The following is a 26,877-nucleotide window of genomic DNA, read 5'->3' on the forward strand; positions in this document are numbered from 1 at the left end:
CACTGTTCAATGTTCATCACAATGGTAAAAGGCTTTGAACATAATTGCTAATTACGCAAAGAGCATGCGAGTTGACCAGATCCGGCTTGTCAGGACCAACTGGAATATGCCAAAAAGGGGTTACATTCGTTCAAGTATACTCGGTTTAATGATCAACTCGACCGGCTCACCCAGTTTAACTTCGGTGAAGCTAACAGGAGTATATATAAAGTTCGGCCACCTAGGTCGGCCACAAGAGGAAACTAATTCTTTCTAAACCTCTTGGAAATTAAAAGCATCAGAAAAGATGAGACCAATAATACTCTTCCTTTGGTTTTCCCCTTTCGTGATTTCCTCCGGAATTGACCAAGATTATTCCTCATTTGATTCTTCCCTGCCTGACTCCAAATCAAGATTTGCCATGTTAGACGATGTCAAAATCTTAGCTAACGGCCTTCTTCAACTAGGACACGGTCTTAAAGATTTTGTCCACAAGACCAAGGGGCAAATTAATGACATATTCAAAAAACTTAACATCTTTGATCAGTCTTTTTACGCTCTCTCAGAACAAACGAATGAGCTCAAGGTGGAAGAGGAGCAGTTGAGAAAAACCACATCGAAACTCCAGGCCAGAAACGAAGAGATGAAGAACATGTCGCTTGAACTCAATTCAAAACTTGAAGGCCTCTTGCGAGAAAAGACTCAACTTCAACAGAAAGTTGGGGGACTGGAGGAGAAATTAGCACATTTAGATAAAATTCAACCGGAGATAGAGGAACCCAAAGAAGTTATCTCGCTCAAGGTAAGTAAACTCGAGCAGCGATGAAGCTAATTGAAAAGATATTCTTATTGGTGTTTTGTCTCTAATGAATGTCAATGTAATGCTTTCCAAAAAGGGTTTTTTTTTTAAATGGTACTGATTGATTGAGTGCTTATCCTGTGTTAAACACTGTTCTAAGCGCTGGGATAGATAGAAATGAATTAGGTTGGGCGCAGTCCCCGTCCTGCATGGGGCTCAGCATCTCAGTAGGAGAGAGAACAAAACAACTGAGGCACGGAGAAGTTAAATGACTTGCTCAAGGTCACACGGGAAGCTTTTGGAAGAGCTGGGATTAGAACCCAGGTCCTCCGACCCCCAGCCTGAGCTCTTTCCACTAGCTCACGCAGCTTCTCCAAGTTTAATAAATATGCCCCTAAGGAGCAAGAGGAAATTCTAATTTGAGGTGTAACCACCATGTCACATGCAAAGGTAGGGACTGTCACTATATGTTGCCGATTTGTACTTCCCAAGCGCTTAGTACAGCGCTCTGCACACGGTAAGCGCTTAATAAATACGATCGAATGAATGAAAAAAATACTGGCTTTAGCATAAATTATAAAGGAAAAAAAGTGCATTTTACAGTGTCTTTGAATCAGAAGGTGGCTTTTGTGAACCACCAAACCATAGCTCATTGAATGGGTAAAATACTTCCAAAGGGTCCTATGCAAGAATTATGAGAGAGACTAACAAACCTAACAGAAATGGATGAAAAATATTTTAAGAGGCCACTTGCTATGTGTTAAAAATTGCTAACAAAGTAAATAAGGAGGCCCTACCACTTTTCAACATACCTAACCTGCAGACAATTGAAGCAGTTGCAATAAAGGTAGCTAATTCATTTGAAACCTTTGAGGAAGTTAGGAATTGTAAATTTCAGGAAAATATTGATGCATATTACCAGAAAAAAAAACTAAATCATTTAGACAGCTACACGTGATAGAAAACGGTATCCCTAAGTGACCATTAAACCTCAAATGTTGACTAAACTACATTGCATTTCCAGAGCTTTGTAGAACGGCAAGATAGCAAAATCAAAAACCTCCTGGAAATTGTGCAAGAGCAGTACGCACAACTAGATAAGCAACACAATCAAATAAAAGACATCGAGGAAAAGGTAAGTCACTTTTTACAACGATCTTTCTGAGGTGTTTTACAATAACGTTAGGCTTCTAAAAGTATACTTGGGGCAGAGCATAATCCTAGTTCATTTTCCACATTAAATTAAGCTCAGAGAAGCAGTGTGGTTCAGTGGAAAGAGCCCGGGCTTTGGAGTCGGAGGTCATGGGTTCAAATCCCAACTCCGCCACTTGTCAGCTGTGTGACTTTGGGCAAGTCACTTCATCACCATCATCAATCGTATTTATTGAGCGCTTACTGTGTGCAGAGCACTGTACTAAGCGCTTGGGAAGTCCAAATTGGCAACATATAGAGACAGTCCCTACCCAACAGTGGGCTCACGGTCTAAAAGGGGGAGACAAAACCAAACATGCTAACAAAATAAAATAAATAGAATAGATATGTACAAGTAAAATAAATAAATAAATAAATAAATAAATAAATAGAGCAATAAATATGTACAAGCATATATACATATATACAGGTGCTGTGGGGAAGGGAAGGAGGTAAGATGGGGGGATGGAGAGGGGGACGAGGGGGAGAGGAAGGAAGGGGCTCAGTCTGGGAAGGACTCCTGGAGGAGGTGAGCTCTCAGCAGGGCCTTGAAGGGAGGAAGAGAGCTAGCTTGGCGGATGGGCAGAGGGATTGGGGGCATTCCAGGCCCGGGGGATGACGTGGGCCGGGGGTCGTTGGCGGGACAGGCGAGAACGAGGTATGATGAGGAGATTAGCGGCGGAGGAGCAGAGGGTGCGGGCTGGGCTGGAGAAGGACAGAAGGGAGGTGAGGTAGGAGGGGGCCAGGGGATGGACAGCCTTGAAGCCCAGGGTGAGGAGTTTCTGCCTGATGCGCAGATTGATTGGTAGCCACTGGAGATTTTTGAGGAGGGGAGTAACATGCCCAGAGCGTTTCTGGACAAAGATAATCCGGGCAGCAGCATGAAGTATGGATTGAAGTGGGGAGAGACATGAGGATGGGAGATCAGAGAGAAGGCTGGTGCAGTAGTCCAGACGGGATAGGAGGAGAGCTTGAATGAGCAGGGTAGTGGTTTGGATGGAGAGGAAAGGGCGGATCTTGGCAATGTTGCGGAGCTGAGACCGGCAGGTTTTGGTGACGGCTTGGATGTGAGGGGTGAATGAGAGAGCGGAGTCGAGGATGACACCAAGGTTCACTTCACTTCTCTGGGCCTCAGTGACTTCATCTGTCAAATGGGGATTAGGGCTGTGAGCCCCCTTGGGACAACCTGATCACCTTGTAACCTCCCCAGCGCTTAGAACAGTGCTTTGCACATAGTAAGCGCTTAATAAATGCCATTATTATTATTGTTAGAGAAGCAGCATGGCTCAGTGCAAAGAGTATGGGCTTTGGAGTCAGAAGTCATGGGTTCAAATCCCGACTCCGCCATTTGTCGGCTGTGTGACTTTGGGCAAGTCACTTAACTTCTCTGTGCCTCAGTTCCCTCATCTGTAAAATGGGGATTAAGACTGTAAACCCCATGTGGGACAACCTGATCACCTTGTATCCCCCCAGCGCTTAGAACAGTGCTTTGCACATAATAAGTACTTAACAAACACCATTATTATTATTATTGTTATTATTATTGGAAAGAAAGCCGTCCTATAGAATAGCTGGTCCCATGAATGGAATGTAAATTTGGAGATTTTAAGGGTCTTTTCCTCAGGAGCGTTTAGCTGGGTCGTCATCGCCACCTCCTTTTGGGAAGCAGCGTGGCTCAGTGGAAAGTGCCCGGGCTTGGGAGCCAGAGGTCATGGGTTCGAATCCCAGCTCTGCCATATGTCTGCTGTGTGACCTTGGGCAAGTCACTTAACTTCTCTGAGCCTCAGTGACCTCATCTGTAAAATGGGGATTAAGACTGTGAGCCCCACATGGGACAACCTGATCACCTTGTATCCCCCAAGTGCTTAGAACAGTGCTTTGCACATAGGAAGCACTTAAAAATGCCATTATTATTATTATTATTATTATTTTGGGGAAGAGGCTGTTCATGCAGAGGGAGGTTAAGCGTCCGGCATTGGGCATATAGAGACAGTCCCTACCCAACAGTGGGCTCACAGTCTAAAAGGGGGAGACAGAGAACAAAACCAAACATACTAACAAAATAAAATAAATAGAATAGATATGTACAAGTAAAATAAATAAATAAATGCTCTCATTCTGTAGACTGCAAGCTCCTTGTGGGCAGAGACCGCATCATCTGACTGCTCTACTGTAATAATAATAATAATAATAATAATGGCATTTATTAAGCGCTTACTATGTGCAAAGCACTGTTCTAAGCACTGAGGAGGTTACAAGGTGATCAGGTTGTCCCACAGCAGGCTCACAGTCTTAATCCCCATTTTTCAGATGAGGTAACTGAGGCACAGAGAAGTGAAGTGACTTGCCCAAAGTCACCCTGCTGACAATTGGCGGAGCCGGGATTTGAACCCATGACCTCTGACTCCAAAGCCCGTGCTCTTTCCACTGAGCCATGCTGCTTCTCTGTACTTTCCCAAGTGCTGAGTTCGGGGCTCCACGCACAAGAAGTGTTCGATAAATATCGTCGACCGATTATCTCATCAAAAACGGAAGCCAAAACTCTAGATTTTCTCAAAATTGCGAAAACATTTTTGCTCCCGAAACGGCTGTCTCGTGTATGGCAGATTCACAGTTATTATTAATTATTATGATTAACTTTCAAATGAAGATTGACCTTGGGGAGCAATCTATGGTTTTCTCGGTCTTCTTCCACTTCCGTTCCCGTCTCATCTACGCCTTTCTTTAATCATTTTCATGATCAACTCAAATTTGGATTGTGTTAAGCCTCTGCCGTGAAACATTTTAACTGGGTTTGGTTGTGAACAAAATTTTGGAAGGGCTGAGTGAGCCCCTGGAGAGGGTGTTTACCACAACAACACAGAGACCTGGATATCTGAATCCCGGGACAGAAAACCGTTAGCCTTTCTTACAGGCCAGCTACTATAATGTTCTCTATCCAACACCACTTGGATCAATCAATTAATCGTATTTATTGAGCACTTACTGTGTGCAGAGCACTGTACTAAGTGCCTGGGAAGTACAAGTTGGCAACATATAGAGACAGTCCCTACCCAACAGTGGGCTCACAGTCTAAAATAATAAATGCCATCATTATTATTATTATTATTATCAAAGCCAGCTTTGGGGGAAATTAACTTTGCCCATGTTTGTTCTCATCAGCTGAGAAAGACTGGCTTTCAAGAAACCACAGACACCTCATTTTCTTCAAAACAAAGAGCTCCACGGACTATTCCTTCTTTTCAATTTAATGCAACCAGAAAATCTGAAGGTCAGGGTAAGATAACGTAATGTCTTCTGCGAGGTACCATAAAGTTCTCTAATACTGTCTGGCAGGAATTCACTAGTGAGTCTCTAAACGGACAAGAATTTATATTTTTTCGCATCATCTGCAATTTTTAAGATCCGCACACGTTACCACTTGTCCTAATTCAAATCGAGCGGACTTTAAATTCCTAACGCTGTTTAGACAATTTCCTTTTTGAAGTATCGAGATTTACACTCGAAAGCAATATGAAAACTTCCATAAGGTAAATCACATACGCCGTCTGTTACCACAGGAAAACAGATTTTCCCACCGCTTAATTATTTCCAGCTGTGGGTGATATATATATGTATATAAATACATATCAAAAGATGTGTTTGCCATCTGTTGCCGGTCACATCCGACATAATTCGCCAGATAACTGCCTGGTGTGTTTTGCAAGACAGTCCCAGAGTTTAACGTTCACAACTTCACATGTTCTTTTTCCAAACTGCCACCTGATCTGGCCACTCCGCAGCAAGCGGTGGTTATAAATAACAGACCAAAGTAACCGCCATTCCCTAAGCCATTTGTTAAAACAGCTCCAACTATAAATCTTGTGCCATCTTCTTGACTGTCTTGCCTTTAATGACATTTTGCTAATTGCTAATTCCAGGTGTTCCGGCTGATTGTTCTGCCATTTATGATGGAGAGGAACAGTTGAGTGGCGTATACGCCATAAGGCCCAATGAATCCGAGGCCTTTAATGTCTACTGCGAAGTAAAATCAGGTAAAACAAGCTAAAAGCCTCCTGTAGTCCACATTCCTCTTAGGTGCTTCCAACCCTCTGACTCCGGGCATATATTTTTGGTGGCATTATAACCTGCACACCCTTCGACATTGGGCAGCTTTTCTTTCCATGCAGGCTTGATTCAGATCTAACTATTTTTCATGTATCACCCTTAAACGGCTATTCTTGAGAAGAGAAAAGTTCACATTAAATTAGGATTTCTTTATACGTATTTATTTATTGAACAGCAAAGCATTTCCATACTACCAAGCAAAGCCACTAGCCTAGAAGATTTATCGGTCTCAATTCTCCTCCTTTTTCGAGCATGTTGTAAGTGTAATCCTGGGGATTTTTAATAGGCAAAGGTGTTGTCGAGACGCATAAATCACCGCCATGTTCTAATTTATGATATCGCTGCTCCATGAAAAACCCACGTATTAATTTACACACCCAACAAAATATGGGGGAATTAACCTTTTTGAGATCCACCGCTTTACATATATCAAAGGCAAAACAAATGGCTACAAAAAAAATTCCTAATGGTTTCCTTCTTTATCTCAGATAGTTCATGGACCGTAATTCAACGCAGATCGGATGGATCGCAAAATTTCAGTGAAACCTGGGAGAGCTATGAACGTGGGTTTGGCAGCCTTGATGGTAAGGTTGCTCTATTAACACTGTAGAAAACTAGCTATTAGTGCCTGGGAATCTCAGATCTATCTATATAAAGGCATCCATATCCCGGCACATTTGGACTCTGGGAATATCTTCCGGGTAACAGGAGTAGACATCTAAAAGGAAACGGAAACTCCAATACCTTATTGAAAGATTCATTTTCTACAGCATCTGGTAGGGAAAATACTAGCTTAACCCAATTTAAATGATTAGCTCTCGGCTTCAAACCTCTCCATCACCTCGCCCCCTCCTACCTCACCTCCCTTCTCTCCTTCTCCATCGCAGCCCGCACCCTCCGCTCCTCTGCCGCCGCTAACCTCCTCTCTGGGCCTCGTTCTTGCCCGTCCCGCCGTCGACCCCCGGCCCAAATCCTGCCTCTGTCCCGGAATGCCCTCCCTCCTCACATCCGCCAAGCTAGCTCTCTCCCTCCTTTCAAATCCCTACTGAGAGCTCACCTCCTCCAGGAGGCCTTCCCAGACTGAGCTCCCCTTTTCCTCTCCTCCTCCTCCACTCCCCATCGTCCCCCCTGCCCTACCCCCTTCCCCTCTCCACAGCACTTGTGTATATCTGTACATATTTATTACTCTATTTTATTAATGATGTGTCTAGAGCTATAATTCTATTTATTCTGACGGTTTTGACACCTGTCTCCTAGTTTTGTTTTGTTTCTGTCTCCCCCTTCTAGACTGTAAGCCTGTTGTCGGGTAGGGACCGTCTCTACACGCTGCAGATTTGTACTTCCCAAGCGCTTAGAACAGTGCTCTGCACACAGTAAGCACTCAATAAATGCGACTGAATGAATAACAAGCATCTTCTGGAGGGAGAAACGAAGGAGTCAAAATGCTAAACCCTGACCCTTTTCACTCCTGTGGCTGTGGCCAGGCATATTCAGCTGAGAAGGACATTTCCAACATCAAATCTCTAAAGGGTCAAAACAGCCCACGTCACATCCCGTCCCTATTTTTTCTTTCTTTCTTTTTTTTTTCCCCTTAAAACTCATGCTCTGTCTGCCCAGGTACCATCAGCCAATTATCTGTCTTGGTACCAACAGGCTCAGAAAACACCCACTTTTATATCGGTTAATCATCAATTTTCTCATCCGTCATCACTTGCTCCAAGTTGAGCAGGGAATCCAGGCCAAATCCGGGACACGTGTATTTGTAATACCACCGAACCTCTCGGTGTTTCTGTGCCCTCTTGCGTGACTGAGTGCAGTGAGGAGGATCAAATACCTCCAATCCACTCTAAGGAAACACGCAAGCGAGGAAAGGAGAGCAGGTAACTCCTCCCTGGCCTCACTATGGGGCTTCAAATTAGTACTGAAACAAGAATTTATTTGACCTCTAGGAGAAGGAGGATATTCTCAGTCCTTGCCTCTGGTAGTGGCCTGTAAATGCCAATCTTTCCTTGCACTTAATAACCAATAATGCTGGCCAAGAATATACCCAGAAAGCATTATTTTTCCAAAAAAAAGCCCCCTCATTTTTTAATATTTGAAGACTACAAGTAAAACCCGCATGGGCTGGGTGTCTCAAGAGAAAATTATGATTGCTCTCTGAAAAGCAGGTTTCTTTTTGCATTTGATGTATAAATTTTGGGGGAGACATTTCTCCTTGGCCCTCAAAACTGATGTTAATCTAAGTCACGTGGAAAATCGATTCATACAGTTAGTTTGGTGCCCTGGTAGTGATAGGTCCTTTATAAATTCATTCACAACAAATAAGTGCTTAATAAATTACTGCTGCTACCAAAACCGTCTATCTGCCAGGAGTATTTGGGCATTTCACTCTTGTTCTCAAATAACTCCATTTTCTGCCTCGTTACTGCATCGAATGGGTGTTTTTAAGTGCCCAGAGTGATCTGTTAGCTTAGTTGCCCTGACCTAAAGAGTCTGCAGGTATAACAGAATTGCTTAGCGGTCATGTGGTCTTTGTGGAAGCCCTCCAACTATATTAGTGTCTGTCTTCCCCTCTAGACTGTAAGCTCTTTGTGGGCAGGGAATGCAACTGTTTGTTGTTATAGTGCACTTTCCTAAGCGCTTAGTACAGTGCTCTGCACACAGTAAGTGTGCAATAAATACAACTGAATGAATGACTACTGCAGATTTCCAAGAGCAAAATGGCAATTTTAAAAGTGCTTCTCTGTGGACGGCCCTCGATTTTATAGATCAGGTGTGTATCATCAAAAATGTAAACAATAAAGGGACATACTTCAGGAGACGCCCCACCACAATTAAGGATGACCCTCCCCGCCAGATCCACGCGGCTGACTTGGTCGAAGGGACAGGTCGAACTCTCAAAATTTCTACCTGCTCCTCACGTAAGTAGATTCCCTTATCCTTCCCCTTTTCTCCACAGGGGAATTCTGGCTGGGCCTAGAGAAGATCTATTCCATAGTCAAGCAAGGGGATTACATCTTACGGATTGAGCTGGAAGACTGGAAAGACAACGAGCGCTACGTTGAATATTCGTTTACCTTGGGAAGTAAAGAAACAGACTACATCCTGCACCTCTCTGAGATTACAGGCAATATTCCCAACGCGCTCCCCGAACACAGAGATCTGCCGTTTTCTACGTGGGACCACAGCACAAGGACAGATTTCAACTGTCAAGACAGCTCTTCAGGTATCTTGGCTCATCCTTCAATTAATTTAGAAATAATCTTCTGGAGAGCTTTAAACTTAACCCAATCAAGCGCCGAGGCATTTCAAATTACCCTTCACCCTAAGCACTTTAGCCATTAACTGGGATATCAACTGGAAGTTGTCTTTATGGCAGGGGGTAGTGGACTCACATTTGAAGTAATGAGGCATTTGACAAAGGAACTCAAATCTGCACAAACACAGAGAAGCAGAATGGCTCAGGGGAAAGTGCAAGGGAGTCAGAAGACCTGGGTTCTAATCCTGGCTCTGCCAGTGGTCTGCTGCATGGCTTTAGGCAAGCCTGTGTTTCAGTGACCTGGTCTGTAAAATGGGGATGAAGACCGTGAGCTCCGTGTCGGACAAAGACTGTATCCAACCTTATTAGCCTGCATATACCCAGAGCTTAGTACACTGCCTGGCATATAGTAATTGCTTAACAAATACCATTAAAAATATTACATTAGTAAAGATACCCTGCTGGGGAACACAATTATCCTAACTAAAATATTCCTCAGCTGGATATCGGTACTGTGTAAGCAGATTTATGGCCAACTGTCAGAGCCAGAGACATTATGATTTCATTTTGATCTGGAGTTTAAGTTTGGGCAAGAAGCCTTATTTTTCTGGCTGGATGTCCGGGTGTCCAGAATCAAGTCTAGAAATGTCAGAAGGTTCAAATCACTCAGGGTATGTAGAAGACTACCAAAATTCAATAACGACAAAAAAGCTTCTGGGAGAGATGAAGACAAAGGCTCTATATTGTCTTATGCCATCGATTCGTCTTCACCCCATAGCGATGCCACGGACGCATCTCTTCCAGAACGCCCCACCTCCATCTGCAATCGTTCTGGTAATGGATGCACACAGTTTTCTTGGCAACTTGAGTCTCCGCCCTCGACTCTCTCCCATGTCGCTTGCTGCCCAGCACAGGGAAGTTTTGACTTGTAGCAGATTTCCTTCATATCGCTAGCCACCGCCCAAGCTAGCAATGGGATGGGTATATTTCTGCTTTCCTTTCCCTCCCGTAGTCAAGGTGGCTAGAGTACTGGAAACACTCCAGGTGTGACGGCTCAATATGGACCCCAAGAACCAGAACTGAACCCCAACAACAGGGTTTCATCCACCAACTCAAGGCCTAGCCCAACTCCGGGGCTAAAAATAACAGCTGTGGCCAGCTGCCAGACTGACGGGAACTAATAAAACACCAGTTTATGGGTGAATCACTGGACAAAGGACTAGCAGAAGCACTGGAAAGAGTCACAAGGCTCTGTCAGTCCATCAGTGACATTTTCTGAGCGCCAACAGGGCAGGAGAATTCTGGGCTCAGAGGTGAAAATCAAGGGGGAAGTGAGAAGCGTAGGAAACATAGTGCAGTGCCAAAAGTGTAAAATTAGGCTCCTATTAAGAGAAAACGTTTTTGCAGAGCAATTGAGGCTGAATTTGGAGGGCAGGTTTTAACCCTCCTCATTTATTCTACCTTCCCTTCCAGACTGTGAGCCCGTTGATGGGTAGGGACCGTCTCCATATGTTGCCAACTTGTACTTCCCAAGCGCTTAGTACTGTGCTCTGCACACATTAAGCGCTCAATAAATACAATTGAATGAATGAATGAATGAATTCTACCGAAAGTGTCTTTTTAAGATGCCGAAAACACTTTTAACGGTTTGCATTTTATGAAAGAAGCCTACATTTTCTAGACTGACGTTTTGTTTCCACTAAGGTCCCAAAAGCCTTTCTAAGCCCCAAATTCAAGCTCCGTTGGTCAAAAATTCAAGCCGGGCCACACAAATGCCTTTGCAATTGTTTTGGAGGAGAAAAATTCCAACCGTTCCCCGATTTTCATAGCCTTTGCACTATCTTCTGCAGGTGGCTGGTGGTGGGAAAATGCATGCGGAGAAACCAACTTAAATGGGAAATACGCCAAGCCGAGATCAAAGAGTAAACCGGAGAGGAGACGAGGACTGTCCTGGAAGCCTCCGAGGGGAAGATCCTACTCCCTCAAGGCCACCAAAATGTTGATTCACCCAACAGACTTAGGAAGTTTTGAATGATATGCGCTCAGGCAAGTGAAGCGAAAAAAAAGCAAATAAATGGAACAAAAACTCCTCAGCAGTTACTGTGGTTTAATGATCAGAAACGCAACCCCGGTAGGGAGGAATAAAGGAAGAGTTGAATTTAACTAGCTTAAGGGGCTTGTGGTAGGCTAATTTGAGCCTACTTCGGTAGGAGTTAAACACACCAGGGTTTTTTTCTCCAAGATCAAAATTGCTGTGATCACCATCACCGACGAGCTTTTATTTTTTCCAGTTGGATGCCGCCTGACAGTCTAGATTACATCCACGGTGTACTGATATTTTCTAAACAGTGTATCAATTTTATATGGTCTTTTTATACCATCTAAGCTTATTTTCAGTCAAAATGTACAATGAAAAAGCCACCTTTTCATCGAACGCGTCCCAAAGTTGCTCGGCTTTTTCACTCATTAAAGCGGTTTGGTTTCAAGACAGCTCCAACTACTAAAACGTAGCTTGGGATATTTCTAGACCTGAATGAATGTAAAGGTCAAATGCTTCTACATTGATGAAATACTGTGGTGTTACCATTCATTTAAACGCTGGAATTCATCAGAATAAAAGCACTTCTGACAATCCAAAATGTAACGCTCACAATTTATATTAGACTTTTCCTGCAGAATAATTTGTATCAAATGTTTGGTATACTTTATTTATGAAATCAAATGAAGCAGGATGAAATACTGTGTTTAAATAGGGTAGGCGCCTTTGAAACGGATGGAGTACATCATATTATTATTAAGTCATATTGACTTCACCCTGGATCACTGTATTCTTCCTCACCTTCTGTATCTTAACTGTACTGTATGAATTTTTTAGCACCTACAACTGTGAAACTACTTCTGAAGCTATACCTTGTCAAAATAAAACAAATACAAATGTTAATTGTTGGATCAAAGTGCAATGTTATACTAAACTGGCTTCCTTAGCTGTATTTATTAAGTACTTACTGTGGGCACAGCACTGTCTCTATATGTTGCCGACTTGTACTTCCCAAGCGCTTAGTACAGTGCTCTGCACACAGTAAGTGTTCAATAAATACGATTGATTGATTGATTGCTGGGAATCTTTTAGACTGTGAGCCCACTCTTTTAGACTGTGAGCCCACTGTTGGGTAGGGACTGTCTCTATATGTTGCCAATTTGTACTTCCCAAGCGCTTAGTACAGTGCTCTGCACACAGTAAGCGCTCAATAAATATGATTGATTGATTGATTGGGAAAGGATACCCACGTGAGAATTAAACCTGGTTCCTGTCTCTTGGTAGACTCTCGATCCAAAAGAAATGGCGGGTGTAATCATTCATTCACTCGGTCGTATTACCTTAGCACTTACTGTGTGTATAGCGCTGTACTAAGCGCTTGGGAGACTACAATATAACAATAAACAGACACATTCCCTGCCCACGACGAGTTTACAGTCTAGAGGGGGTCATAACCTGCCTAGGAAGGGATATGAAACCAATTAAAATCAGAATGGCAAAGATTGACTTGCCGCATATCTGGAATTGAAGCATTGATATTTACAGACTGTGTGAGGGGCGTTTTAAAATTCAATTGAAATAGAGGATTGTGTAGCATGACTAATGGGTCGTATATTTGGGCATCTGTGTTGTCCTAATATACCTTCCCTCTTCTCAAGGGGCCTCAGTTGGAAGACCAGGTATTAATGTCTTAAGTATTAATGTCTTAATGTCTTAATGTCTTTCTAGACTGTAAATCCACTGTTGGGTAGGGACCGTCTCTATATGTTGCCAACTTGGACTTCTCAAGCACTTAGTACAGTGCTTTGCACACAGTAAGCGCTCAATAAATATGACTGAATGAATGAAGAAGCAGCATGGCTCAGTGGAAAGAGCACAGGCTTGGGAGTCCGAGGTCGTGGGTTCTAATCCCGGCTCTGCCACTTGTCAACGGTGTGACTTCAGGCAAGTCACTTAACTTCTCTGTGCCTCTGTTACCTCACCTGGAAAATGGGGATTAAGACTGTGAACCCCTGTGGGACAACCTTGATTACCTTGTATCCCCCCCAGCGCTTAGAACAGTGCTTGGCACGTAGTAAGCGCTTAACAAATACCAACATTATTATTATTAAGGCACTCCTTAATGGTTCCAGCCCAGGGTTCCTAAAGAAGACGGCAGAGTATAAAGTGAGGTATGAATTTGAACCCCTGCCTGTTGGTATTCTTGACTTCCCCTATGCTCTATCAAGTTTTCCAACAGCAAGTCAGGGAAGGAAAACCTTCCAGTAATTCCAGGTGCCAGAGAAAATGGTGTTGGGGTTTCAGCACAACTCTTTTCAACTCATTAACCAACATCCCACTGTGGGTTAAGAAGAAACTTGATGCTGGAAAACACTGCCTTATATATATAAAAAAAAAAAACAACTTGTGCTCCTGTTTCCTTCTTAAATAATCCAAAACCCATTTCCAACTTTCAGTTTTTAGAGCTTCACCTACTTGGGACAATTGGCACAAACTGAGGTCTGAGCAACAGAGTTCAGCAGCACGGGGAGAGAAAGGAAAGGACAGCCATACCTTAGAAGTTCTAAAGAGCTAGAAACAATCAATCAATCAATCAATCGTATTTATTGAGCGCTTACTGTGTGCAGAGCACTGTACTAAGCGCTTGGGAAGTACAAGTTGGCAACATATAGAGACAGTCCCTACTCAACAGTGGGCTCACAGTCTAAAAGGGGGAGACAGAGAACAAAACCAAACATACTAACACAATAAAATAAATAGAATAGATATGTACAAGTAAAATAAATAGAGTAATAAATATGTACAAACATATATACATATATACAGGTGCTGTGGGGAAGGGAAGGAGGTAAGATGGGGGAAATGGAGAGGGGGACGAGGGACGAGGAAGGAGGGGGGTCAGTCTGGAAACAAGATGGTTGAAAGGGAACACGTCAGTTGTACGCTCTATGAAGAGCCTGGAAAACGTCAGGAAATGTGCTGATGTGAAGACTGCCACAAAAATACAAATTGTCAATTCTATGGTGTTTCCAGCGACACTGTATGGATCCAAAAGCTGGACGGTGAAAAAACAGGATAGAAAGGGCATCGATTTTTTTTGAAATGTGGTGTTGGAGAAGGCTTTTGTGAATACCGTGGACTGCTCGAAAAACACACCAATGGATTTTGGAGCAAATTAAGCCAAAGTGGTCTTTGGACGGCCAAATGACTTGACTTAGATTAGCATATTTTGGACACATAATCAGGAAGACTAATTCTCTGGAGAAGACACTAATGCTAGGAAGAGTCCAGGGAAAACGTGGAAGAGGAAGACGGGCAGTTGGATGGATAGAGACCGTATCAATGACATCATCATCATCATCAATCGTATTTATTGAGCGCTTACTATGTGCAGAGCACTGTACTAAGCGCTTGGGAAGTACAAATTGGCAACATATAGAGACAGTCCCTACCCAACATTGGGCTCACAGTCTGGTGGAACTGTTAGAAAGGTTACGGATTATGGCAGAAGACAGGACTTTCTGGAGAAAATATATCCATGGAGTAACTATGAATCGGAAACGACTCAACGGCACTTGATAATTGGGTCAACACCAACTGTATACCGACGCATACGATGCTTTTTTATTTTTCCTGATAGTCAAATGACGAGGAATTGGCCACCGCTTCAGATTTCCAATAAACATTCTTTTGCACCAAAATGTAGCGTCAGGCTTTGTAGGAAGTCTACCTATGTATGAAATATTTCACAAGAGTGTCGACTACTAGAGCCAAGAAAGCAAAGGCTCAAGCATTTGATAATGGATCGGACCACTGTTGTGAAAGAGCCCAAATCCTGATAACCGATTTCCTGCCAAGAATAGCACGTGCTTATTGACATAGCTCTTAAATCCTTAAAGTGCCACCCGTCAGCAATCTAGTTACACGATCAAGGAGCAACCAATTCAAATAGGCATAATTTTGCACCCGTTTTATGAATATTTAATTTTCAAAGAATTAGTTCTCATCTCCTATTTAGCCAAAAAAGCCACTCCATGACAACTAGAGCCAAAGAGAGAAAACAGAGAGCAGAGGGCTTTGAAATGGGCTTTTAATGTCTCTAGGCCAAGTTAGAGTATTTCAAAGGTTGAGGAAGATAATAGTAATAATTGTGGCATTTGTTAAACGCTCACTTTGTGCCAGGCCCTGTGCTAAGCACTGTGGTAGACACAAAGTAATTGGGTTGGACACAGTCCCTGTCCCACATAAGGCTCACACTCTTAATCCCCATTTTCCAGATGAGGGAACTGAGGTCCAGAAGTGAAGTGACTTGTCACACAGCCGACAAGAGGCAGAACCAGAATTAGAACCCAAGTCCTTCTGGCTCCCATGCTGCTTCTGAGGGAAAAGGGAAAGGGACAGTGTATGAAATCTAAGTATGCATTCGAATCCCGGCCCTGCCACTTGTCTGCTGTGTGGCCTTGTATAAGTCACTTCACTTCTCTGTGCCTCAGTTCCCTCATCTCTAAAACGGGGGTTAAGACTGTGAGCCCCATGTAGGACACAGACTGTGTCCAACTCGATTTGCTTGCCCCCAGCGCTTTGAAAAGTTCCTGGCATATAATAAGTGCTTAACAAACTACCAGCAATTTTGGAAAGAGCCCGGGCTTTGGAGTCAGAGGTCATGGGTTCAAATCCCGGCTCTGCCAATTATCCGCTGTGTGACTTTGGGCAAGTCATTTAACTGCTTTGTGCCTCAGTTCCCTCATCTGTAAAATGGGGATTAAGAATGTGAGCCCCACGTGGGACAACTTGGATCACCTTGTATCCCCCCAGCGCTTAGAACAGTGCTTTGGGCATAGTAAGCGCTTAACAAATACCATCATTATTATTATTATTATTATTATCCCACTAAAAGTACCATGGCTTCTTTGCTTTGGGGATCTGAGATGGGGGACCAGATATGCCTCTGGAAGAAGTGATCTTTTAAACGATAAACAGGTCACCTTATATCGCTGCAAGAGATGAAAGGGAACTGATTCATTTTTTAAAATTAAAACTGCAACTCTTCAAAGCAAGTCCACTACGATAGTAAGCCCAATCCAACTTTTTCAATCCCATTTCCCTATTTTCTTCCATCTCCAAGGACACCTTTCATCTAGAACCTAATTAATCTCTTTCTCCAACAAAATAGTCTATCCTTCTTGCCTCAATAGCTCTTTCTGGTAACATATTACTCACTCTGCAAGTCTGATCATCTCCATAAAATATGAAACTAACAACCTTCATATCCCATACTGCGATTTATCAACGGTAGGGTTTGCTAACAAGTTTCCAGCATTATACAGAAAGTTTCATATAGACTGTACATAATAAAGAAGGATGAAAATTATGCACAATTTTTCCCCGCAATCACTTTAATCTCAAGAAAAAAAACTACTAGAACATATACTCGATAAATGCTCACCAGGAACAAAACCCACATCCCTTGCTGAACAGGGTATAGTTGGCACTCCAAATAAATAATAATTTTGGTATTTGTTAAGCACTTACTATGTGCAAAGCACTGTTCTAAGCGCTGGGGAGGATACAAGGTTGTCCCACACTCTATAGAGAAGCAGCGTGGCTCAGTGGAAAGAGCCCGGGCTTTGGAGTCAGAGGTCATGGGTTCAAATCTCAGCTCCGCCAATTGTCAGCTGCGTGACTTGGGGCAAGTCACTTCACTTCTCTGGGCCTCAGTTACCCCATCTGTAAAATGGGGATTAAGACCGTGAGCCCCCCGTGGGACAACCGGATCACCTTGTAACCACTCCAGCGCTTAGAACAGTGCTTTGCACATAGTAAGCGCTTAATAAATGCCATCATGATTATTATTATTAATGCTATGAGGTAAATAATGATGTAAATGATATTTTACTCCATTATGCCAAGTTATCATCAACAGAGCAACCCAATGTGGTTTTATTCCTTCCAAACGGGTTGGATTCTTGTCTTCCACAAATTGGTATAATTCCGCATCTGGCACATTACAGTCCCAAAGAATGTCGCTGTAACTTTTAACACAACATGATTCCCTAAAACAGAGTTGAGTACAGTACACTAAATAACCCGCATGCATACCCAGAAAAAATGAAAATGGAATATTAAGCCAAGCAACTTTAATGGCCAACTTATTTCACTCCGGACTCCGCCTTCAACTAAAATTACAGCTTGGCCACTGTTCATTTGAAAATTACAGTAATAAAGCAATAATTTCTGGTTCCTTTGGTGGCACTAATTGTTGAAACCATTCTTACTACTTAAAGAAAATGTCATCGCTTCCCAGGAGGTTTTCATGCGTCAGCTTTCCTAATGATAAAATAACTGAAATGGACTCGTATTGTGAGCAGGAAAAAAATAAAAGGGCTTCAGTTATCGCCAGCTTTCCTAATGATAAAATAACTGAAATGGACTTGTATTGTGAGCAGGAAACAAATAAAAGGGTTTCGGAACAGCAGGAATTTAAGATTCCATGAAATAAACCAGGGAGTGTTTAGGAACAAAGGGGAGTGTATCCCTCAATCGTCACTGAGGGATATTTATGGATGCAGTGGAGAAGGTTCAATCAATCAATTGTATTTATTAAGCGCTCACTGGGTGCAGTAATATTTTATTTATTTGTACATATTTATTCTATTTATTTTGTTAATATGTTTTGTTTTGTTCTCTGTTTCCCCCTTCTAGACTGTGAGCCCACTGTTGGGTAGGGACCATCTCTATATGTTGCCAACTTGGACTTCCCAAGCGCTTAGTACAGTGCTCTGCACACAGTAAGTGCTCAATAAATACAATTGAATGAATGAATGAATGCTTTGCACATAATAAGCGCTTAATAATCAATCAATCAATCGTATTTATTGAGCGCTTACTGCGTGCAGAGCACTGTACTAAGCGCTTGGGAAGTACAAGTTGGCAACATATAGAGACAGTCCCTACCCAACAGTGGGCTCACAGTCTAAAATAAATGCCAGACTTATCATTATTATTATTATTATTATTTATATTAATACCCATCTCCCCCTCTAGACTGTGAGCTTGTTGTGGGCAGGAATGTGCCTGCTACTATAGTATACTCTCCCAAGCGCTTAGTACAATCAATCAATCAAATTTATTGAGCGCTTACTATGTGCACAGCACTGTACTAAGCGCTTGGGAAGTACAAGTTGGCAACATATAGAAACAGTCCCTACCCAACAGTGGGCTCACAGTCTGAAATAAATGCCAGACTTATTATTATTATTATTATTATTATTATTATTTATATTAATACCCATCTCCCCCTCTAGACTGTGAGCTTGTTGTGGGCAGGAATGTGCCTGCTACTATAGTATACTCTCCCAAGCGCTTAGTACAATCAATCAATCAAATTTATTGAGCGCTTACTATGTGCACAGCACTGTACTAAGCGCTTGGGAAGTACAAGTTGGCAACATATAGAGACAGTCCCTACCCACAGGCTAGTACAGTGCTTTGCACACAGTAAGCGCTCAATAAATATGACTGAATGAATGAATGAATGCAGAGCACTGTACTAAGTGTTTGGGAGAGCATATTTATTACTCTATTTATTTATTTATTTATTTATTTTACTTGTACATTTCTATCCTATTTATTTTATTTTGTTGGTATGTTTGGTTCTGTTCTCTGTCTCCCCCTTTTAGACTGTGAGCCCACTGTTGGGTAGGGACTGTCTCTATGTGTTGCCAATTTGTACTTCCCAAGCGCTTAGTACAGTGCTCTGCACATAGTAAGCGCTCAATAAATACGATTGATTGATTGATTGAGAGTACAATATAACCTTTTAACAGACACACTCCCTGCCCACAATGAGTTTACAATCTAGAGGAGGGGAGAGACATTTATAAAAATAAATACATTACGGCTGAGGGAGCGGCGAATGAAGTGTGCGAATCAGGGCAACGTAGAAGGGAGTGAGCAAAGAGGAAATGAGGGCTCAGTCAGGGAAGGCCTCCTGGAGGAGACGGGCCTTTGGTAAGGCTTTGAATGTGGGGAGAGTAAATGTTTTTCGGATAAGGATGATGGAAGGCATTCCCGGCCAGAGGCCGGACGTGGGCGAGAGTTCGGCAGCGGCCTAGACGAGATCAAAGTACAGTGAGTAGGTTGGGAACAGAGGAGCAGAGTGCGAGGGCTGCGTTGCAATAGGAGAGCAGCGAGGCGAGATAGGAGGGGCAAGGTAATCAATCAATCAATCGTATTTATTGAGCGCTTACTGTGTGCAGAGCACTGTACTAAGTGCTTGGGAAGTCCAAGTTGGCAACATATAGAGGCAGTCCCTACCCAACAGTGGGCTCACAGTCTAGACGGGGGAGACAGAGAACAAAACCAAACGTACTATCAAAATAAAATAGAATAGATATGTACAAGTAAAATAAATAAATAGAGCAATAAATATGTACAAACATATATACAGGTGATTTGTTGCTTCTGGTGTTTCTCCTGGTCTAATAATAATAATAATTGGCATTTATTAAGCGCTTACTATGTGCAAAGCACTGTTCTAAGCGCTGGGGAGGATACAGGGTGATCAGGTTGTCCCACGGGGGGCTCACAGTCTTAATCCCCATTTTACAGATGAGGGAACTGAGGCCCAGAGAAGTGAAGTGACTTGCCCAAGATCACACAGCAGACATGTGGCGGAGTCGGGATTCGAACCCATGACCTCTCACTCCAAAGCCCGTGCTCTTTCCACTGAGCCACGCTGCTTCTCTGGTCTAGAGACCTTCCCTAATTAAGCCCTCTTTTCCCTGGCTTCCTCTCCCTTCTGCAGCCTCTATGTATTTGGATCTTTGACCTGTGGGCACTTGATATTCGCTCCACAGCTTTTATTAATAATAATAATAATGGCATGTATTAAGCGCTTACTATGTGCAAAGCACTGTTCTAAGCGCTGGGGAGGTTACAAGGTGATCCAGTTGTCCCACGGGGGGCTCACAGTCTTCATCCTGAGAAGCAGCATGGCTCAGTGGAAAGAGCCCGGGCTTTGGAATCAGAGGTCATGGGTTCAAATCCCGGATCCACCAATTGCCAGCTGTGTGACTTTGGGCAAGTCACTTCACTTCTCTGTGCCTCAATTACCTCAGCTGTAAAATAGGGATGAAGGCTGTGAGCCCCCCGTGGGACAACCTGATCACTTGTAACCTCCACAGTGCTTAGAACAGTGCTTTGCACATAGTAAGCGCTTAATAAATGCTATTATTATTATTATTATTATCCCCATTTTACAGATGAGGTCACTGAGGCCCAGGGAAGTTAAGTGATTTGCCCAAAGCTACACAGCTGGCAATTGGCAGTGCCGGGATTTGAACCCATGAACTCCAAAGCCCGTATATGTTCTTTTATGTACATAGCTATACATTACACTATAAATTATTTACATGGATAGTTAATAATTATGGCATTTGTTATACGCTATGTGCCAAGCACTGCTCTAAGCACTGGGCTGGACGCAAGATTTTCCATTTGGACACAGACTCTGTCCCGCATAGGACTCACAGTCTAGTTGGAGGGAATGGGATTTAGTCCTCGTTTTACGGATGAGGAAACTGAGGTACAGAGACGAACAAGTTCACCCAGCAGACGAGTAGCGGGGCCGGGATTAGAACCCACTTCCTTCTGATTCCAAGGCCCACGCTCTTTTCCATTAGGCCACGTTGTTTCTCTAATGTCTGTCTCCCCTTCTAGACCGTAAGCGCACTGTGGGCAGGAAGCGTGTCGATCAACTCTGTTATACTACACTCTCCCCGGCGCTTAGTACAGCGCTCTGTACACAGTAAGCACCCAACAAATACCACTGGTAATGATGATGATGAGGATGGATTGCCCTTTAAAATCTGTATGCGGGGCAGTTGGACTGACAAAAATATTTTGCGTCACTCAATCGTATCAATCGTATTTATTGAGCGCTTACTGTGTGCAGAGCACTGGACTAAGCGCTTGGGAAGTCCAAGTTGGCAACATATAGAGACGGTCCCTACCCAACAGTGGGCTCATGGTCTAAAAGGGGGAGATAGAGAACAAAACCAAACATACAAACAAAATAAAATAAATAGAATAGATATGTACAAGTAAAATAAAATAAATAATAGAGTAATAAATAAATAGAGTAATAAATAAATAAATAGAGTAATAAATAGAGTAATAAGTAAATAAAGTAATAAATAGAGTAATAAATAGAGTAATAAATAAATAAATAGAGTAATAAGTAGAGTAATAAATAGAGTAATAAGTAAATACAGTAATAAATAAATAGAGTAATAAATAGAGTAATAAAGAGTAGAGTAGAGTAGAGTAGAATAGAGTCACTCCCCTCCCAAATGCACCGCTATAGCTTTGCTATCCACAACTCGATACCGATACTTGCCTTCCTCTTGAGAGGAGAGGGAAAACAGCAGAAATTTTAAATTGGTGATGGCCAAATCAATCAATCGTATTTATTGAGCGCTTACTGTGTGCAGAGCACTGTACTAAGCGCTTGGGAAGTACAAATTGGCAACATATAGAGACAGTCCCTACCCACCAGTGGGCTCACAGTCTAAAAGACCGTGCCAAATCATCATCATCAATCGTATTTATTGAGCGCTTACTATGTGCAGAGCACTGTACTAAGCGCTTGGGAAGTACAAATTGGCAACATATAGAGACAGTCCCTACCCAACAGTGGGCTCACAGTCTAAAAATCAATATTGCCATTGGCAATACGTTGCCAAATCAATACGATTAAGAGCTCAAGCCTCTCCATCCATTATTCACCTTAGTAAACCTGTCACATTTTCTATTTTAGCCCCTTCCCTCTCACGACTCCGCTGTTTAGGACGTCTTACCTGTAAGTGGTGTTTGGAACGTAGATATCCCGAGCAGGAAATTCCAAGATTTCCCTGGTAGGTCGAACTCTACTGTCGGGGTAGAGTTTGACCTGCAGCAAATCCGGAGTTAGGCAATACTGGGGGTTCTCTGGAGCGGGAGAAATGTCGATCTTCAGTTGAGCTGCAATCACACAAAGATGTGATTACTAAAGGAACCGAGCGATACCGTAAATCATCATCATCATCAATCGTATTTATTGAGCGCTTACCGTGTGCAGAGCACTGCACTAAGCGCTTGGGAAGTCCAAGTTGGCAACATATAGAGACAGTCCCTACCCAACAGTGGGCTCACAGTCTAAAAAAATCAAGGATCTAGATTACTTTAATAATAATAATAATAATAATAATGATGGCATTTATTAAGCACTTACTATGTGCAAAGCACTGTTTTAAGCATTGGGGAGGTTACAAGGTGATCAGGTTGTCCCCTGGGAGGCTCACCGTCTTAATCCCCATTTTACAGATGAGGGAACTGAGGCCCAGAGTGGTTCAGTGACTTGCCCAAAGTCACACAGCTGACAATTGGCGGAGTCGGGATTTGAACCCATGACCTCTGACTCCAAAGCCCGGGCTCTTTCCACTGAGCCACGCTGCTTCTCTCTATTTTTTTTTTCCGGAAGGGCTGCAGGTCAGGTTTTCTCCTTCTCTTTCCACACACAAACATCGGGAAAAATCCTGTTCCCTTTAAACCCCATCCAGGACCCAAAAGCACAGCAGAAGTCCACCTAACGCTCAAATAATTATCCGCTCGGAAAGGGAGTGGGACAAGGTTTTCAAGCAGCTCTATTCATTCATTCATTCATTCAATCGTATTTATTGAGCGCTTACTGTGTGCAGAGCACTGGACTAAGCGCTTGGGAAGTACAAGTTGGCAACATATAGAGACGGTCCCTACCCAACGGTGGGCTCACAGTCTAGAAGGGGGAGACAGAGAACAAAACCAAACCTATTAACAAAATGAAATAAATAGAATAGATATGTACAAGTAAAATAAATAAATAGAGTAATAAATATGTACAAATATATATACATATATATAGGTGCTGTGGGGAAGGGAAGGAGGTAAGATGGGGATATATACATACAAAAGCCTCAGTCTCATGATTGAAACATTTCCTTAATATATATTAATATCTACATACACACATATGCATATATGTATATATACACATTATATACATATAATATCCACATATTATTATATTATTATAATATTGTGCATTATTATTCACACTTAGAACAGTGCTTTGCACATAGTAAGTGCTTAATCAATGCCATCATCATGATATAAGATCAGGCTCTACCACACCTGAGCAGTGAGAGGTTTCCTTTAAAGCCTGGACAGAGCTCATTTTCTTAATAATAATAATAATAATAATGGCATTTGTTAAGCGTTTACTATGTGCAGAGCACTGTTCTAAGCGCTGGAGAGGATACAAGGTGCTCAGGTTGTCCCACGTGGGGCTCACAGTCTTCATCCCCATTTTACAGGTGAGGGAACTGAGGCGCAGAGAAGTGAAGTGACTTGCCCTAAGTCACACAGCTGACAATTGGCGGAGCTGGGATGGGAACCCATGACCTCCTCCCCCTCCCCACAGCACCTGTATAAATGTATATATGTTTGTACATATTTATTACTCTATTTATTGATTTATTTTATTTGTACATATTTATTCTATTTATTTTATTTGGTTAATATGTTTTGCTTTGTTCTCTGTCTCCCCCTTCTAGACTGTGAGCCCACTGTTGGGGAGGGACCGTCTCTATATGTTGCCAACTTGGACTTCCCAAGTGCCTAGTACGGTGCTCTGCACACAGTAAGCGCTCAACAAATACAATTGACGCTGATGTTTCCAACTTGGACTTCCCAAGCGCTTAGTCCAGTGCTCTGCACACAGTAAGCGCTCAATAAATACGATTGAATGAATGAATGAATGACCTCTGACTCACAAGCCCGGGCTCTTTCCACTGAGCCACGCTGCTTCTCCATCCCCACTTCCCGTCCTGGGGTGCAGATATTAGTGGAGGTTTCAGCTCTTGCTCTAAGTGTTGATTTTTCCTTTTGTCCTTTCCTTGTCCTTCCACTTTTTTGTAAATATTTTCTAGGCCTCCTGCGGTCAGGGAACGCGTCTGCTTCTTTCATACCCTCCTAAGTGCTTAGTGCAGTGCGCTGCGGTTAGTATGTGCGCGATAAATACCATTACCATTCTGCCTCGGCCATGTGTCTGTGGTATGACCTAGGGCAAGTCACTTCACTATGCTTCAGATGTCTCATCTGTAAAATGGAAATAAAATACCTGTTTTTCCTCCTATTTAGATTTTGAGTCCCATGTGGGACAGTAACATTGTCCAACCTGATTAACTGATCAACTTGCATCCACTTAGAGCAGTGCTTGACACATAATAGGGGCTTACCAAGTACTATAACAAATTACACAGGTGTATATATACACCTGTATATGTGTATATACGTTGGTACACATTTATTACTCTATTTTATTTGTACATATTTATTCTATTTAATTTTGTTAATGTTTTGTTTTGTTGTCTGTCTCCCCCCTTCTAGACTGTGAGCCCGCTGTTGGATAGGGACCGTCTCTCTATATTGCCGACTTGCACTTCCCAAGCGCTTAATACAGTGCTCTGCACACAGTAAGCGCTCAATAAACACGATTGAATGAAAGTGTAGCACTGATGACAACGCGGGGGTAGCAGTCAATGCAAAGAATCTCTATCTCTGTTGCCGAATTGTACTTTTCAAGCGCCTAGTACAGTGCTTTGCCCACGGTAAGCGCTCAGTAAATACAATTGAGCGATTTGAAATACGATTTGTACATATTTATTATTCTATTTATTTTATTATTTTACTTGTACATATCTGTTCTGCTTGGTTGTTCTCTGTACTCCCCTTTTAGACTGTGAGCCCACTGGTGGGTAAGGACTGTTTCTAAGTGTTGCCGACTTGTACTTCCCAAGCGCTTAGTACAGTGCTCTGCACACAGTAAGCGCTCAATAAATACGATTGATTGATTGATTGATTGATTACCAATACCACCACTCCCGAAAATGTACTTCAGGCAGGGGGGTGGCAGGGCCACAAAAAGGTGAGGGTGGATTATTTCTCCATCGCGCTGTTAACGGTAACCGCACGTGGCCGTAATTCAATGGCAATTACTTATTTTATTCAGTTACTTTATAATATCTGTTCAGCGCTTACTATGTATCAGGCACGGTGCTAAGCGCTGGGTAGATACAAGCCAGTCGGGATGGACTGATTTCAAACCCCAGCTCCGCCACTTGTCAGCTGTGTGACCTTGGGCAAGTCACTTAACTTCTCAGTGCCTCAGTTACCTCATCTGTATAATCAATCAATCGTATTTATTGAGCGCTTACTGTGTGCAGAGCACTGGACTAAAAGAATAGGAAGCGGATCAGCGGAACTCGAACTAAGATCTCGTTTGATGGGAAGGCAGAATGCGGGACAACAGACGGGACGCGGAGCGGAGGAGGGGGTGAAGAATGGGCCAGGCATTTAGGCAGGTAAATGGGGGAAGGAACAGAAGGAAGAATCATTCAATTTAGGCTGGGGGAGGGAAAAAATAATAATAATAATATAATAATAATAAATAACCTGTAATGGGTCGCAGTCTTCGTAAGACGGAAGATGGTCTTCTCATATCGGCAAGGAACTTGTATAGATCTTCGTCGCTTAAGCGATCCCCTTCCTGTTTGGGTAGAAACGATGCGAAGGAATCGGTTCAGGGTGAATACTCAACAGAATGATGACAAAGTTACTTTTCCCCCACCAATACACTCCCTTTTCCACTTCATTCGAAAGCGAGATCATTATTTCAGATTTAAAAATAGGAAAACACTTTTTTATACACAAAAGAGGTAAGCAAAGGACGCTCATGACTCTATTTCCCCTAGTCCGGCTGTTTTAATGTCTGCCTCCCGCTGCAGATTGTGAGCTCCTCGTGAGCAGGGATTGTGTCGACCAATGCTGCAATATTGTACTTTCCCAAGCGCAATACCGCAGTGCTTTGCACACAGTATGTGCTCAATAAGTACCACGACTGATGGATTGATTTCAAATCCCAGCTCCGCCACTTGTCAGCTGTGTGACCTTGGGCAAGTCACTTAACTTCTCTGTGCCTCAGTTACCTCATCTGTACAGTCAATCAATCAATCGTATTTATTGAGCGCTTACTGGGTACAGAGCACTGTACTAAGCGCTTGGGAAGTTCAAGTTGGCAACATATAGAGACGGTCCCTACCCAACAGTGGGCTCACAGTCTAGAAGGGGGAGAGAGAACAAAACCAAACATGCTAACAAAATAAAATAGAATAGATATGTACAAGTAAAATAGAGTAATACATACGTACAAACATATATCCCCCTTCTAGTAATGATGTCATTTGTTAAGCGCTTACTATGTACAGAGCACTGTTCTAAGCGCTGGGGGGGATACAAGGTGATCAAGTTGCCCCACGTGGGGCTCACAATCCCCATTTTACAGATGAGGTAACTGAGGCTCAGAGAAGTTAAGTGACTTGCCCAAGATCACACAGCCATCATGTGGTGGAGTCAGGATTCGAACCC

General features: G+C 42.8%; 2 protein-coding genes across 10 annotated transcripts in view; one reads left to right on the forward strand and one right to left on the reverse strand.

Annotated features, from left to right (window-relative positions):
• Positions 1-26,877, reverse strand: part of DOCK7 (dedicator of cytokinesis 7) — a 210,088-nt gene that overhangs the window by 101,364 nt on the left and 81,847 nt on the right. For all 8 annotated transcript variants that reach the window (XM_038752931.1, XM_038752930.1, XM_038752929.1 and 5 more), the window contains exons 13-14: positions 25,906-25,999; positions 22,233-22,395 (exon numbers count right to left, since the gene is read on the reverse strand). In XM_038752931.1, coding sequence (XP_038608859.1) covers positions 22,233-22,395; positions 25,906-25,999 — 257 coding nt within the window. The remainder of the gene's footprint in view (positions 1-22,232; positions 22,396-25,905; positions 26,000-26,877) is intronic.
• Positions 249-11,428, forward strand: ANGPTL3 (angiopoietin like 3). Of its 2 annotated transcripts, none has more exons than XM_038752933.1 (7): positions 249-781; positions 1,803-1,913; positions 5,132-5,246; positions 5,890-6,003; positions 6,565-6,660; positions 9,036-9,302; positions 11,186-11,428. In XM_038752933.1, the coding sequence occupies exons 1-7, from the start codon at positions 287-289 to the stop codon at positions 11,368-11,370; spliced, it is 1,383 nt and encodes a 460-aa protein (XP_038608861.1). In that variant the 5' UTR covers positions 249-286; the 3' UTR covers positions 11,371-11,428. The 2 variants fall into 2 exon arrangements, with proteins under 2 accessions (XP_038608861.1, XP_038608862.1); XM_038752934.1 differs by having other exon boundaries at positions 5,132-5,240.

This window comes from Tachyglossus aculeatus, chromosome 10 (assembly GCF_015852505.1).
Source record: "Tachyglossus aculeatus isolate mTacAcu1 chromosome 10, mTacAcu1.pri, whole genome shotgun sequence".
Taxonomy (NCBI): domain Eukaryota; kingdom Metazoa; phylum Chordata; class Mammalia; order Monotremata; family Tachyglossidae; genus Tachyglossus; species Tachyglossus aculeatus.